At 47.3% G+C, this 16,867-nt stretch overlaps 1 protein-coding gene across 3 annotated transcripts in view; it reads right to left on the reverse strand.

The window, feature by feature from the left end:
• Nucleotides 1-691: 691 nt before the first annotated feature.
• The window catches only part of LOC119405343 (transcriptional activator protein Pur-beta), a 119,923-nt gene continuing 103,747 nt past the window's right edge, over nt 692-16,867 (reverse strand). For all 3 annotated transcript variants that reach the window (XM_049419261.1, XM_037672177.2, XM_049419260.1), the window contains exon 7: nt 692-16,731. In XM_049419261.1, coding sequence (XP_049275218.1) covers nt 16,600-16,731 — 132 coding nt within the window. In that variant the 3' untranslated portion in view covers nt 692-16,599. The remainder of the gene's footprint in view (nt 16,732-16,867) is intronic.

A 16,867-nucleotide genomic window follows, 5' to 3' on the forward strand; every position in this document is an offset into this window, starting at 1 on the left:
CACAGATCCCACTGCATGAACGCTGTGCACCTCCAAGCGGCAGTGCATGCCACGGAGTACAAGAAACTAGACAGGAGGCTGCATAATGAAGTTTGTCTATGCATGGCTATGCTATGCTAGAAGCTGCTTGGCACATACCCGCTTTCTGCTGGTCACGTGAACAGGCGGATTGTAAACCTTAAAACAGTTCTGCTGTTACAAGACTACACAGATCCCACTGCATGAACGTTGTGCACCTCCAAGCGGCAGTGCATGCCACGGAGTACAAGAAACTAGACAGGAGGCTGCATAATGAAGTTTGTCTATGCATGGCTATGCTATGCTAGAAGCTGCTTGGCACATACCCGCTTTCTGCTGGTCATGTGAACAGGCGGATTGTAAACCTTAAAACAGTTCTGCTACAAGACTACACAGATCCCACTGCATGAACGTTGTACACCTCCAAGCGGCAGTGCATGCCACGGAGTACAAGACAGGAGGCTGCATAATGAAGTTTGTCTATGCATGGCTATGCTATGCTAGAAGCTGCTTGGCACATACCCGCTTTCTGCTGGTCACGTGAACAGGCGGATTGTAAACCTTAAAACAGTTCTGCTGTTACAAGACTACACAGATCCCACTGCATGAACGTTGTGCACCTCCAAGCGGCAGTGCATGCCACGGAGTACAAGAAACTAGACAGGAGGCTGCATAATGAAGTTTGTCTTTATTTATGGAAATCCAACAGTGTCTTTCGTTTTTTTTCTAAACGACCGAACAGAATCGGTCCGAGGTTGTGTTGTCATGCACATTTTTTTTTTAACGCTGGCTCTTTGTCCCCATGTTTGTCAAAATGTTAAGTTGCTGCGAAAAGTTTGTCGTTTTTTCCCCTGTAAAAAGCAGGCGATGGTAGGTGGGACATGCGACACTGGTACAGGCTTCAGGCAACCTGTCGGCCCGCAGCTGACAACCATTGGTGAGGGAGGGGGCGCCACCTTTTTGAAACCGACAGTGTAAACACATAGAGAGCTGCAGAAAATGGTCGCCTGCTAGCTTTTGGACGGTTGCCTCAACCTGCGACGGTGTCGCATTGAGCCGACTCGATCGACGACGCTTTCGGTCGTCGTCTTTTACCGAGTCGTGTCTCTGCTGGTTCTATAAAATTACGAGCAATAATCCCGACAGGATTGCCCCGTGAGCACAGCAGCGATGGATGCAAATCGCATCCTGTAGTGTACCGAGCACCCAAAGAATAAAGGGTCGTGGGAAAGAAGAAAGAGCGATGCATTACTTTGTCTTCTGTCGGGAAAACCAAGTTCAGTCATGGGGGCGACATTACGGATGAGGCATGGAAGTGTTTCTCTTTCCCCCTGTCGATCAAATTCACCGCGCGCTGTCTAACTAACGCACATACACGAGTTTGCTGACGATCCCTCGGACACGTAAACGAAGGCGCCCAACAACGAGACAAACTCACGAGAAAACTGATTGCTCTTGTAGCAGGCCAAGCCCCAACCCCACCGCCACCTGTAGGGGAGGCCGCAATGCTCATCCTAGAGAATAAACGCACAGATACTCTTTACTAGTACAAACAACACAGGCCTTGGCAATTCACAGCTGAGGCAGTAAAAACAACATTCAAGAAGAAAGGACACACCTGCTTAACTCCCGTCGCCGCCATACTTTTTTTTTTTTCCGTGCTCCCATTGGTGCGCGAGGCAAAACTACAACTGACCAATGGTACTGCTCCGGCCCTCCCCCGTTTCACTGATCGCCTAAGGTTTCGTATGTACAGAAGCCTCCCGCTCCTCAATGGAACGAATACGATCGCACACTTAACGCCGCGAGGTTCTACTGTTGTTGAAACACGTACGGGGGTCATTCACATTCACGGGGAAAACAGCCAGTCACGCATTTACAAAACTATTCTTAGAAATGCTTTTTCACTGCCTGGCCTGCAAGCGGCTGCCACTCAAGTTAGCATGACGAGGTCAATGCAGCCGACATTGCAATAGCCAACAGCGGACAGCAAATAAGAGTTGTTTTGTGAATGTCGGTTTTCGTCAGTACCTATGGAGTGCGAATTTTTTTTTTTTTGGTTTCTCAGCGTAATTATAAGACCGATATGATGCCTGATGTGGATGTTTATGAAGGATAGGTTTGTCAGCAGCCTCTGAAAATTCCAGCCCTTATGAGCTCTTTTCAATAGTGATGTGATGTTTCCCCGAAAATGGACGCCCTGTACATCACCGCTACACTTTTTTTTTTTTTGCCTTTTCACAATGTTTTTGTTTCACCTTCGGCCACTGCAAGGAAGACACGTCCACTGTCCACATTTCTGCTGCAAAAACAGAGTTCTGTCATGCTCTATATAAGGAACGTGCAACGGGACGAGAACTTTACAAGAAGAGGGTTCGACCAAACGAGTTTCAAGCAACGAACCTGCCTACAAGAACATTTTTTCACTACATTAACAATCACATCTCTTCGAAACAGCAGAAATAATAAAAAAAGAGAAACATCGCACAAGCTTCCTCACATGCATGTGTTCGAATATACGCAAAAAGGAAAAAACAGACAAGTCCCAACACCATCGTCTGCCCAGATAGAACCAGACAGGCCAAAACGTAGAGTACTGACGCCGTTAACACCCCATCGTGAGCGTCGAAAACATACCACCCAGCATCCTTGTACAAGAAGCACTGCTGCTCAATCCAAGACCTGGTCACTGAGAGAACACTTTTGCAGCCAAGACATGATCAGCATATCACCACGGCAAACATCAGAACACTTGTACAATGCTAGAAGGTAATCGGTGATGTCAGGCTAGTTTGATTTTTTTTCAATGCAAGACGCAGAAAAGGCACGAAGCATGCAAACCCTCGTATGTTTAAACATTTTAACACATCCTCGGCAGTAATTTTGTACCAACAAAAGGAGGCATGGACTACAAGGTAAGCAGTCGGCACACACTGCACGCTTCCCAACTTCAGGGGTCAACTCAAAACAGCTTGCTGTTGTTTACAGCCAGAGTTCAATGCCCTCAAGGTTTACTCAAGACCTGTTTCAACTAGCGTTGATATTTAAAGAACAAGTTTCAGGGGCTGAAACATAGGAAACGCTACAACCAACAACCTGCAAGCATGTTTCGGGCGTGGTCACATGGTATTCTGCTGTGGCCCCACCATTCTTCCAACGTTCCGAGAGAAATTCAGGCACTCCGAGCCACTGATTGGGCTTACAGTAGCTAAAATGACTTTGTCCACCGTCGTAGGAGACGCCATGGGTGCTGGGCAATCAAACGAACTATGACACACGGACCAACAAGCAAGTCCATAGCATGCATCCATTCCTGTCAATCGAAGCACGAGAAAAATGATACATACATCACACAAAACAAGAAGTTTGCCACACCATAAGACGCAAAGCCGATTTTCTGAGCAGGCTCCACAACTCATCAAAAGAACAGTGTCACGACATTAACTTCCCACAACGCGCCACAACTTGCAAGCCAGAACTAGAAAGCTGGGATCAACAATGGCTGTACCTTGAAAATACCAGCACAAGAAAGATTTGAAACTGCTGTGCATAAAGCTTAGCTCTGTCTTGATGAAGTGGGTCTGTTCGTCGAGCTTAAAAAGCGTTCCAGGGCCTCTACCCTTGCGGAAAGTGCTGAGCAGTGGATTAGTTCAGAAATAGTACTACGTGAATGCTTGCTTGATTAGCGAGATGAAACAGCTCGCCAAGAACCTGATCGTTGTCGACGTCAAATGGCATGCAGGGCAACGGTGCAACGACAAGGATTTGCATCAAATGGAACAGGTGTCATTCGTGCAGCATCGCTTTTGTCACATACACATGCTTCTATAGTTGCACATTACAACCACTTGCTGTAATGCCACACACACACATCCAGCCACACACACACGCACACACACCATGCATGCAACAGGTACAGCAGTCAAATGTAGAACACATACAACTTAGTGGCATCGCGAGGAAGTGCTTCAAAATGCGCAATGGCAACACCGATCGTATGTGACAGTAAAGACTCAATAGAAACCAGTTGAAAGCCCACTGAAAAAACTGCCGATGCGACACAAAAAACTTGATGTAGCAGCAAAGCCCTTGTATTTTACAGCTGGGTTGGAGATTAATGCCTTTTTTATGTACCCAACATTAATGGCACACTCAGTGAGACCAGTCAAAATCGTACAAAAGATCAAATGTCAACGGAATCAATACTGTCATCACCCTGCAGTAGTGAGCACTGAGGATGCAGCAGGGTACAGTGTGCCAGTTTAAAGTTATGATGTTGAGACACACTAGTGCTGTAAACGCCTGACCGTAAAGAGAGCACACGAATTTTGACCTCCACAGAGCAGATGGGGTCATTAATACTGTTACGCAAATGCACAGGTGTCCCTTTCTGTACACCGGTCCCACCACAACATTAAGGTAAATACAGGTGCTTTCAGAAGTCAAAAACAAGTATAACATCAGTAATGTGGAAGAACCAACTCGCGTAAAAGTCCAGTCCCGTCTTAACGTTGCATACGACACGAATGCACCTTAGTCATGTCTGATATTTGCTATAAGCGTGCATACTTTACATAATGCAAAAAAAAAAATTTAGGCTACTTCATTATATCAGGTAATTCGTTACATAGAGGTTCAAGAGTACCTACTGCATAGCCAAGATGTACAACAACAGTCACAACTACATTCACCGTCACTGAACCATACAAGGGCTCTGCGTACTCATCGGGAAAAGCAAAGTCGCGCAACACCCTCGCCACAGATTCAAGAAGAACGCCATCCATGCAAACCAAAGTGCATCACAGCCCCGGGTGCCGAGTCATAAGCAGTCTCCAAACGTCACGATGCGAGCGAGTTTAAGTACTGCCTACACAGCGTCCATAACGGTGTCGCGCGTGTGAGAATGCCACGTTTCGCACAGAGGGCATGCGCAGTGGTTCTGCTCTTGCGCACTGTGTGAAACGAGGCGTTTTTATGCACGCAACGCCATTACAGACAGATGGTGCATAGAAGGTACGCAAAGTTGCTTCGCAGCGTGCACACGGAGGCACAACTTGTGCTAGCGGACAGACGCTGCGCTCTTCTCGCGTGGCGAGGCTATTGGGACGGCAGCGTGGTGACGACAAGACGGATTCGAGAGAAGGATTAAATGTTTGGGGGAACTCCAGTGCTCTCCACGAGACGGAGTTTCCTATAATATTATCACAGTACAGCTTTGTCAGTATGGGGCAGTCAAGATACGAGAACATCAACGTGTGCAGTCTAATGACGGTTATATATATACGCGGGGATAGTGCCCAACGCTAAGAAGGGATGCACAGTGCAGATACCCAGCGAGGTTAACGGGCAGAGTGTATGCGGCTCACGGACTCGGTAAAACATCCACTAAACAGCCTGCAATCGTGATGTTACAGAGTTTGTAGTCACACTATTAGGAAGTCGTGAAGAGAGTAACCACAGGACTCTGTGCACAATCATTACGTGGCAAACGCTAGGCACAGAAACAAAGCGCATTACCTTTTCCTTTAGTTGTAAATATTCGTCCGCAACTAGGCCTCATCCGATTACAAGTGCCCTGTTCTAGCTTTAGAGCTGGGGACGGGTACTCAGAATGAAATCAAGCTTATGCAACATCAGGCTGATGTAACATCCCGATAGCAGGCTACACAGTGCATGAAAATCTGGCATCGTAAATAGTTAACGTAATGGACTATTTTAAAAACTACTTTTCGACCATAATAGCTGACGTTCTTATTGTGTGTCAAACATGGTAACTTAATCTGACAAGGGTAATTTACCAGCTTAAACTGACTTCGAAAAATTCTTGCGTAATTGCGTTCAACACATTTAACGGGAATCGACATCAGATCTGTCAAAGTATACAGGCGCCAGTATTCCTGTCAGCGTCGTAAATGCTGTCAGCTGCGTGTGCCGGCGTGCTCAATACTGAGTCGCACAAAATTTCGCAAAAGTGACAATATCCCTAAAAGGGATCGCCCAACGTACCCCTACAAAATGTTCCTTAATAGAGCTATGCTAGTGTATAAAAAACTTATAACTAAATAATTTCCTACCCGTCAACCACGCTGACGAACCAAAGCAGGGCTGTGTAACAGTTTTTTTTTTTCTTTGTAACTATGAATCCGCATGTCAAAAATTTGTATTCCTTCCGACAGCTTCAGCAAACACCTCAGCAGGCGGTCCAATCACAATACAGGTGTGCATACGTACGTCTTTTTTTGTTTTCCACAATTTTTACAGCAAGGTTTAGAAAGACGTCACAAAAATACATCGACATGCATACTTTGATTGTGCCTTAACAACGGCACATTTTGGGGGGAAACGTGCACATGCACACAGCATACCACACATGCAGAAATCGCACATCATTCAATACATGGGTCGCGGCACCAAGAAACCAGCTTCATGCAATAAAATATTCTCCTGAATTGCCAGAATAGACTGAACAGAGCTAAGCCATTTGATACGAACATTACAGGATCGTTACTTTTGCAAAAGCTGCAACTCTTACGGGTCAATCAATTACTAGAGTAATCACACCTTAAGTCAGTGAAGGTTCAACTATGACACTAGTTAAAACTAAATGCCAAGATAACATGCCTTGGAGTAAACATCCCACCACAATGGCTGTGTTGTTTGAGGCAGGCCAGAAAACAACTCTGATTAGAAAAGCAATGTGCGACGTTTTAATGTTCCTTCTCTTTCTCTAGGGGCTATCATTTAGACAGTCAGCCGGTAACCGAAGTCAGAAAGACATTTTGTGTAGCCTACATCAAGTTCTTGCATGCCAGTGGCACCTGGCAACAGCTTAAAGATTTTACAAAAGGGAACATGTGTTCCTCCCAACACATAGCATTCATAGGCGCAACAAAAACGATAGCGACAATACTGCGATGTTCAGCGACTACCTGCGATCGGCAATGCTTCCCCGCCAGACACCCAAAACAGAATGCACACAATTTCTCTTGGAGCAAGTGGTGCCACAGCAGGTAGATACCATTACCATGCACAATATTGGCAGGTGTGAAAAAATTCCTCCTTTTTTGTTGTTGTTGTACATAGTTTAGACGCTATAACAGGTTCCATTCAACTGTTTACAAAGGATTCACACACTATGGTGCGTTTGCACACTGCCAAGGCCGGTGGCATCTCGTCCAAACACAGGAGTCTTCAGTAGCAAAAAATTTTTCTCACAGATGCACCGCCACCCTATTTTTCATGCGTTCGTACGAACTTCGATGTGGCCTTCTTACAGACAGAAGAAAATTCTGGTATTATACAATCAGGCGTGACACTGAGGTTCAAGCTCACAGAACAGATTTCATCTTAAACACACTGGTGCCAAAAAGCTTCTTTGAAAACTCCTGGAATACACGCCCCACCCACTGAGTTTAACAGTGGCCGGGATGAAATGTTAATACAGCATGCTCGTAGAGATGGGGAACACGTCAGTGCCTTTGTGCTGCCACGTGCCGGCCTCTATAGTTAACAATGTGGATAGAATCCGGATGATTTTGAATGACACAGATAGAATACAGAAGAATCCAGATTGAATCCAGATGGATGATCCAACGTCACAAGTTTCACACAGCCTTGCAAAACATTGCAAAATATGGACAAATGGAGCCTGAAAAGCCCATCAAAACTTGCAACTAGCATTAAAGTTGGAGACAGCCTTGGCATACAGTGGCAAAATACCCGAATGTCAAATTTGAGCCGACATGTGGTCATGCCAGCCTAGCAGATAAGGTTGTTTCAATGGAATCCCGATGGGTGTGACAATGGTGTCTCCCAGGAGTCATTTTGTAGTGCAGAGCTACAAAGGGCCGTTACAGTGTGCTGCTGAGAACAAAGCTCCCTTACTCAATTTCCAAGCGACAAAACCTCGATTTTGGCGAGTTGGCTCATCTTAACAGTGCTCGTAAAACGCACAAAACACAAATGCGAAAGGTGCCATTCCTGTTGTAAATGCGCTCTTTTCGTCTTCGTCTTCCGAATGTTTTGCGAACACTGTCGATTCCTAAGCTTGCAAGAAGCACAGGGGAGGCAAGAATGCCTTTCCTTTTCTCAGTTGAAGTATGAAACTGCATGGATCCAAAGCCATTAAGTCCCTAAACGTTTTATTTGCGACAATTCGACAAGAAATCCAATATTTCACAGCCCGCCACCATCGCTGTCAACGAGACGCTGCACAAAGTATGTCACAACACGTGACAGCTGGTACAACATGTAGTTTTATGGTAGCAGGTGTAATTGTTCGTACACATTGCTTTTTGCATCTTTCAAAGGCCAATGATGATTGTGTTAAAAGCGTCTTACGGAGCCTTTAACGCGACGGCAAGTCCAACCACTTGTTGAATGAGCGCTCGACTTTTTGTGCTCTGTCGTGTGCTCGCCTAGATGGCACAGCCGACAGCTCTGTCACCAACATTGCGTGTTCATAGTTTCATCTGGGTCGGAAAGGTACTAAATTCACCCACTTTCCGGTGAAGGTGGCGCAGCGGCTGTGTAAGCAAAGAACTGGAATGCACCACAAGAGATGCAGTGAAACTGGCTCGCCAATGTTGCTTGCGTTCTACTGCTCCAGCAGCAAAAGCATGCGCACGTTACCGCGGACATGCTCAATTAGCGGACACGTCAACGAACTTCTGAAACGATCAATGTAGCATTCGCAAGCTTGTATCCGTTCCCAAGTGAACGACCCGGATCTGGAGAATTAGTGACGCTGGAACGGGACGCCGATCACATCAAACAGCAATTCTTGGCGGTTTTTTATGTGCAGCCATGCGTCAAATGGTGGTGAGACTAACTTTAATCTCCCCGCAGTTCCACTATTGCTTCTTAGGCTCGAATATGTATTGTGAAATGTAGGCAAGCTCGAAAACGGAAATATGCCTCAGGGAAAAGGGAACACCGTCGAAGGCAGCTCGACGGTGCTGGTGAAGTGGCTATGCACTGTAGTCTGGGATCACCTTGATGGATCAGGAGCGTGGCAAAACTTGCCGAAATGAGATTGAAGAAATAATTTAGCGAGGTGTACTTTTACCGTTCTAACAGGCACATGGTCAGTACAGAGGAGGACAGGCATTCAGAAGTGTAAGTACAAGAGGGCTCTTACCATAATCATTTTTTTTTTCTTTTTGCACTGCACCCCTCACTTTGCATTCCAGAGAGGGCCAATATCCCGGAACAAGACATAAATTATCAAGCTGCTCTTGAGCCTCATGACACGGAGCCCTAACCTTGGGTTCTATCGAGAGCTGTAATTTCCTTTTTGAATCATGGAAACTGTCGATGCCTTGTTGCAATTCTGTAAGAAGCTCTTGTTTTTGTCATGCGGCAGTTTTAAAGGAAACTTCCCCAAAAGTGAATGTCATAATTTCAAGCTCTAAAACTGCCATAGCATCCGACCGTAACGCATAGACATTTCCCGCTCAACGCTTGTGGAATGGCGACGCCAAGAATTTCGCGTGAGCACGTTAAAATTAGGGCCAAAATAAAGCTTCTACAGAAATTCGACAGGGTGCACTTTGGATGGCAAGACTCGCGAGAAATTTCTTTTTTAAATTCACGTTGCTAGAACGAATTGGCAATGTAAAACAGTCTTGAGGCACGCAATGCTAGGCGAGCTGTGAATCTCGCGCCATCCTGATCCTCCCCATCTGCCGAGCAGGAATGTGCCAGGACCTACGCAAGCTTAACGTAGTGCCGGCTTGGGTATACACCCCAAGCCGGCACAATAAAACATGCAGACTAACAAAGCCCATGCTGGTCCATTTTTAGGGCTTCCTTGACACGCATGCTCATGCTGTCCATTAAACACCTAACAACACAATATTTTATCCATACTAATCATAGCCACAACGTAGGTGCCAACATCGCTTCATACGATGCCAATGTCTAGCAAAAAAATTACTGTATTCGAATGTTTGGTAAAGTAAAACCCAATATACATCTAAGGTAGGGCTCGTTTTGGGGATGTGCAAAGCCACTGCAATTGTAAATAGGTCGACATATTTCGCGTAAATCCAGCATGGACAGCGGCAGCTTGACGTGGGGTCATTTGTGACCTCACAGTGGGCTGATGCTGTTGAACAGACCTGTTAGTAGACCTGTGAACAAATAGCCCTTCTAACAGGTCATCAGACTTGCATAGGCCCAGCTCTGCATCGCTAAGGCTATCACTCTTGTCCCCTCCGACACACCTTCAGATGGCAGTGCTTTCACGCAGGCAGAACACGAAAGAGCCTCTCCAACACCAACCCCCTCGCAGTTGCACATTGTTACCGGGCGCTGCGACACAGTTCCCGTTGCATACGTTCACGAGTGAACACTTGTGCCAGGTCTGTTGGAACAAGCGACGCTTGGCACTTCATTTGTTGCAAAGCAACGATACGCACGATCCATCGTCAATCCATCCACTCTACCCTTCATTCTCCCCTAAGAACAAGTTCCAGTTCCAAGGCCAGCTCGGATTTCGTTTCGCCCAAGCATGCATGAACAAACACTTGTGAAAATGCTCCATTCTGACGATAACCAAAAAGACTGATGTTCCTCGGTTTTGAGAGGAAATGTTCAGTTTTTTCAAACATACCAGAATTCTCCCATACAGGTATCCTTTCAAATAGGAAGCAACAATAAAGTGCCACACCAACTCCACACAACAGAAAAAGAATGTACTGAAACTGGACTGCTCATGGTGTCAGAAATGGAATATATTCATTTAAGGCATAACCACAAAGTTGTTAAAGAATCTACTAAAGCTTTCCAGAAAACCCATGCACCTTCGGCCAGGTTGGCGAATCTTTTTTCATACCTGTCTTGTTTTAAAAACTTTGTGGCTCAGATTTTTGGAGCTGAAGTCGGCAACACCACTCACTTTAAAGAACGTGGTTGCAGAGTCAACAGTCTTTAATCCAGATGTCCACCTTTCATCCAGAATGCGGGCTTTAAGCGGAATCACATACACGCACGGAAATGCACATCAAGGCCGACTTGAGCACAATCTGGAAGCAGCAACAATGGGTGAACCTAAACTAAGTGAACCAATGAGAATTCTGCCAGGAAAGAACTCGCCTCGCCTACAGACCACTGCAATGACAGGGGGCTCAAAACACCAATTTTGCAAGAAAAAAAAAACCACGAAGACATGCCGGCAAACTTTTGCTTAATGCCGGAAAAATGCGATGTGGGTGTGTCACAGCCATCACGCACGACCTCACGGCGTTCTGAAGATGAAGACCTCGCCCATCTCTGGTAATGCTTTCACACAATGCGTGGGTGCGACTACTATTTTTAAATGCAGACACACTCTTGAACGCCATCCTGTACCAAAAAAAAAAGACTGCTCGAACACGAGACCTTTTTCCTGCATTTGTCTGCGATTTCATTTGCAATCCCCATTTATCGCTGAGGAAACTAGTATGGTGACAGACAAATCCATTAGGCTTTTTATTCATTTCATCCTTTCTTTTTCACTTTTTTGTCTTTTTGTAGAAGAGTGCTTTATGTACACATCCTACCGAGTCATTTTGTAAGTGTTCCAGTACTTCCCCGTTTCTTTCGCGTCCTTGCAGAAACGATGCAGGATCGACGGGAAACTTGCACTACTTTTGTACATCCCAAAAAAACCAGGAAAGCAACGACATTACCGCAACGTGTGTGCAGAACACCTACACAAAGAACACGCTCCCGGCCACACCGACCCTGCTTTCTCCTGACCCGCCGCTTAAACACGTTTGGTTGCATAAAGGATGATCCAATGTTCTCGCCACAAGATCACAAGGGCTCTACCACAAGTCACAATGGACACATTGGCAATGAAGAACATAAGCCAAGAAACGGGCGGCAGCCGCATGCGACTTGCAAGCGAAAAGGGAGGGGGGGGGGGAGGCGTCAAGAATTTGCCGGCTGCGGCGAAAATTTTAACGATCGGGAAAGCCAATGTGTGAAGCCTCTGCAATCAGCCTGCTACATCTGTACCGTTAACCAAGGAATAGCAAAGTGCTTGTGCTTGAGAAAAAAAAAAAATATAAGACAGACTCCACTGGAAAAAGGCATTCGGAAGCATGCAGACTCTGAAATCATGAGTGTGGATCAAATACCACAAGAGGAACCCGAAAATAGCTATGTATATACGAGCCTGTATATACCCACATGCCAAGATCACCCACACTTCGCAGCAGAACGCCTCTAGCACGGACAGTTGTCGGCCGCTCGTAGCACCCTTGCAAGAGGAATGCTCCCAAAGCGAAGCCTCGCAAAAACGCGCTCCACTTCGGAAACCATCACGCTTAACTCAAGACCTAGACGCGCGGTCACACGGAAACGACGACGCAATGCCATCGGCTGAACGTCTCGTCGGCGACGCGAAAATACGCCAGAAGGTATCGGGGGTTTCGACGAAGCTAGCGTTGGCCAGCTAGAAACGTCACCCAGATTCACAGCGCTTCGTAGCAGCGAAACGATGCTCTGAGAATTCATTCCCGTTCCGTATGTTACGCCAGCGCTCAAAACAAGGAGGGTAGAAAAAAAAAAAAGAGGATTTTAAACTCCCGACAGCAACCGCACTGCTGTGCCTACAGCTCCGTGAGTAGTTGAGTACTTCCATGACAATCCGATTCCCTCTCTCTCTCTCGTACTTTCGCAACTCCCAAAGTCCCAGCCAAAGCCAGTCCATTGCCAAAACTGGCAAGTTGCACCAAGCCCTTATCCAACGACACTGTCGACGTCCAAAGACAAAGCACTTCATTGCGCCAGACGATCAACAAACAATGTCTTTTTGACCCTCTGCTCCTTCAACAATGCGATCAACTCTGAACAAACTTCAACAAAACCGGCCAGCCTCTGGCACGAAGCTGCCGCTGCAAACAACAACCATCACGTGACCAAGCATCACAGCCCTTACTTGACACACGCACAGACACTACTACAAACCGCAAATTGAGAACCTTTTTCAGCAAGTGCCATTCGGTATTGGTGTCACTTGGACGTGTCACATACGCGACTGCAGTTTTCTTCACAGTCTGGTGCATTCAAAAAACACGCTCAACCTGTGGGTACATTTTTCACATGCACAGTCTTGACAGCAGCATTCATAAAGGTAAACAAAAAGTACGAAAACAAGAACTCTGGTACCGTATGCACGTTACTCCAGAAGCGTGTGTTTCAGCAAACAAAAGGATTAACAATTTTACATGTGTAACGTTCAATTTTGGCACCACAACTTTGCTTCGCTTAACAGAGTTCAGTGAATTAGGAGAATGCCGAGGCATACTATGGCTGTATTGTACTGGACATGCTTATCGTGAGAAACAGGAAAAGAAAAACAAACACTGCACGATGATTCCTAATTGCTTAATCATTTCAAGAGCTCGTTCAAGCACCCACGTCGCTAGTGACCTCAATTCCGAATGACAACTTCGTTTTAGCACATATCATTGAGCTGTCAAGTGATACTTGAGAAAGTTGGTGAATACATAGCCGATTACTGGGGCACAGAAGTGCACCGCAATCACTGAAGTGCTTCGACTAGAGGACGCTCCGGGCTTGAGAACGTTGAAAGAGACACTGCCTTGCGCCAGAACCACCATCTTGCGCGTGCCAACGAAGGGGCTGTGATGCCTGGCCGCCGTGCCTTCCTTTGAAAAAACTTGACCTACACACCTAACTCTCTCTCGCACACCTCTCACTCTCGGGTATCACCGGGCAAAATTGACTGGCACATTTTCTCGGTGGCTCGTACGACTCCAGGGCTCACAGAAGTACCGACACGACATCTTCAAATGGTCATCTCTCGACATAAAGCGAAGCAGGTCGTCCGGAATGTCGCAGTTTAAATCGGCCCCACTAATGCCCCGTCATGCTCGCTTCTACAAACCGGTTCCGGCACAGACGATTCGAATAAGTCACGGCACTGTCACGTTGTGACAAAACTGTGACACCGTCACCTTGTGAGCACGCGCAGCTGAAAGCAGCACGTGCAGCACCCCCTTCCAAAATTCTTAACGAGTGATGTCATCATGCCTAGTAATTATTGCTGCATGATGTCGTCAAGCTTTCCTTGACATCACGATGTCGTGGTTGCGTCGACATCGCTTTGAGGCCAACTCTAGTTTTAAAATTAAGACGTGAAGAGTGTTTTCTAACCTTAGCTCCCAAGTGCGTTTCAAAGGCGACAAGCGTGCAGAGTCGCTAGAACTTTCAAAATGCGTGTCCGTACTTCTTTAAGGGCCTCAGTGTGTGTATGTGCAGTACACATTTCAGGATCGTTCAAGACTAAGTGGCTACCCTCGAGCAGCGATTCTCGAACACTCATCTGCCGACCCTCTGAGCGCTTCAAAGATGTCACTAAATGTGCAGCAGTGACCCTGAGGTTGTAAAATTTCAAGGTTGGAAACCCCCACTGAAGCATTCCATATGCCATTCCGACAAGTCCGTATGATATCCACACAATTTTAAGGAGCACATGAGGATTCCGCATGAATTCCATTAAATTTCCATAACCTAATGGACAACATAGGGAATTGTCGGAACGCATATGGAACTTCTCAATATGGATACGAGAGCCACGGCTGCACAAATTAGGGATCTGTTTGTATCCTATGCACTGTCTCCTGATATTTCAAAGAGTGTCTCTTTCAAAAGGGTAGATAATTTCGCACATCACTTCTAGGCTGCCTAATATGAACACCTAGCACAATAAAGTGATACAAAGTATCCTACGCGACTCCCGCGCATAAGCCGGGATGATTTTTCGTATTGTCTGCGTAATTTATAATTCTCCAACCTCGATGCATACATCATTCGTGCTTTTAAATGACTTGGAACACTGCTTCAGATAAATTCTCCATACTGATCTTTGATGGGAGTTATTTTGTAGAGTTATTGTATTTTTCTCTAGCCACATTCTGAACCTTGCAATGCGTCCTTTTAGCTTAGCGATACATATTGTTATAATTTTTTACTTCACGTGGCCTTCATATCCATGTAATGTCATGCTGCTTAAAGCTGCGGGCATAGTAAATAAGCTGACGTTGTACGCTTAATTTTTCCAACGTCCTGCCATCACTTTTCGACGCTACACACAGGGTCTTCAGCACAAGCGCGTCGATGAACGCTGCCCTGTGTCACAAATGCCGCAACGTGCGGCCAGCGCAGGATCACAGAATACGCGCCCTGACCAAGGCCTCTTGACAAGCAATGGCCGTCAAGAAAAGGACCTCGACAGTTCTGGACGCAACACCGACGACTTTGCACGAAAGGTGGTAAGCCCTGGAGCCGTGACAAGCCACCGAATATTCCACACTCTTAAAACCTTCGATTCTCCACACTTATCTCCCTCTCTCTCTCTCTCACTCGGAGTCATTGCAAACCCTGACTTGCCAATGCTCCCAAAGCCAGGCATCTCTCCTCACCATCTAAACTCACTCACTCACATTCTCCCGGCCGTGCTTCGTCCGAGCGTCGCCTCTGCAGGCGTGAGACCGCGCAGCAGCACAACATCACCGGGACGTCAGCTGCGCAGCACTCACTCACTGCGGACAGCAGGAACACGCTATCACTCTTTTAGGCGCTCGTCAGGACGCAGTTCGCGCAGGAAGCATTGGCAAGGGGGAACAGTGAGAAACAAAAAAGAAGGTACAAAACAAAAGATGATGACTGTTTTAGAAACATGACAACACTAAAAATAATGAAAAAAAAAAACGGCGAGCTAAGACGCAATTTTTCTTTTTCTCACATCGTCGGTGGCATTCGACGACGACGGCGAGAACTGAAGGGCCGGCTTGCGGACCGACAGTCGTCAAAGCTTGCCGGACTTCAGGCGGCACCGTGTGGCCTTTTGTGACGATGCCGGCTGTCGTCTGCGGGTGCCCGGTAGCCCTCGACGACGCGGGCCGCCAGACGCCGGTGCCCGACGCACGACAACATCGAACGGCCTCCGGGAACGGCCGGACGGCCCTCGCCGATGCAGGCGGGACCGTTCGGCAACGCCGACGGGGGCCTTTTGGTAATGCGGACTGGCCTCTCAAACTACACACACACGCACACACGGACCAGCCCGGGATGATGCCAACTGGTCACCGTCAACCACAGTCTTCCTCCATGCAACCACCACCAGTCTCCTCTCTCATCCACCCCTCCCCGCTTTCTGTCTTCTCAAAAAAAAGTTCTTGTCGCCTAAGTCTTCCAAGCTCTTCTCCCTTTTTTTTTATCACCGGCATCTTTTTGTCAAAAGTCCTCGCAGCTGTCCACCACGGGGCGCACTAAGAAGGAACGTTGAGAGGCCGCACCAAGGACGGGACCGCCGCGTGGCTCTGCGGTCGCGCCCCATCGCGGAGAGAAGTCGCAGCAGTCGCGCTCGCCCTCCTCCTCCTCCTTCCTGGTCGGCCGGTCGGTTGGTCGTCGGTGTGCCGATGCTGAAAGACCGTGGGGCGGCTCTAGGGCGGTGCGGCATGTCGGGGAGCGCGACGGTGTCGTCGCCACACCGGATGACCCTGGGGCGCCGCCAGAGCGAAGGGTGGGCGGTGGCTGCCTGGGCGGGCGGTCGGGCGACGGCTCTCACTTGCCACCCTCGGCGGCCGACTTCTCCGTCAGCTCCTTCATCTTCTCAACGTAGTCCGAGAAGGAGTCCCTAAAGCGCGACCACGACTTCTCTGGAATGGTGATGGCCGCCCGGAAGTTGTTCTTCACCTGCAACGACAGTGGCTAACGGTTACGACAAGGCAATTGTTTGTTTGCTTGTCTATTGCATACTGCAGGCCAAGAATCTGTCCAAGCAGGATAGGTACCAGAGCCAGGATAATAGCAGAAATGCAAGAGATAACAT

This window comes from Rhipicephalus sanguineus, chromosome 9 (assembly GCF_013339695.2).
Source record: "Rhipicephalus sanguineus isolate Rsan-2018 chromosome 9, BIME_Rsan_1.4, whole genome shotgun sequence".
NCBI lineage: Eukaryota > Metazoa > Arthropoda > Arachnida > Ixodida > Ixodidae > Rhipicephalus > Rhipicephalus sanguineus.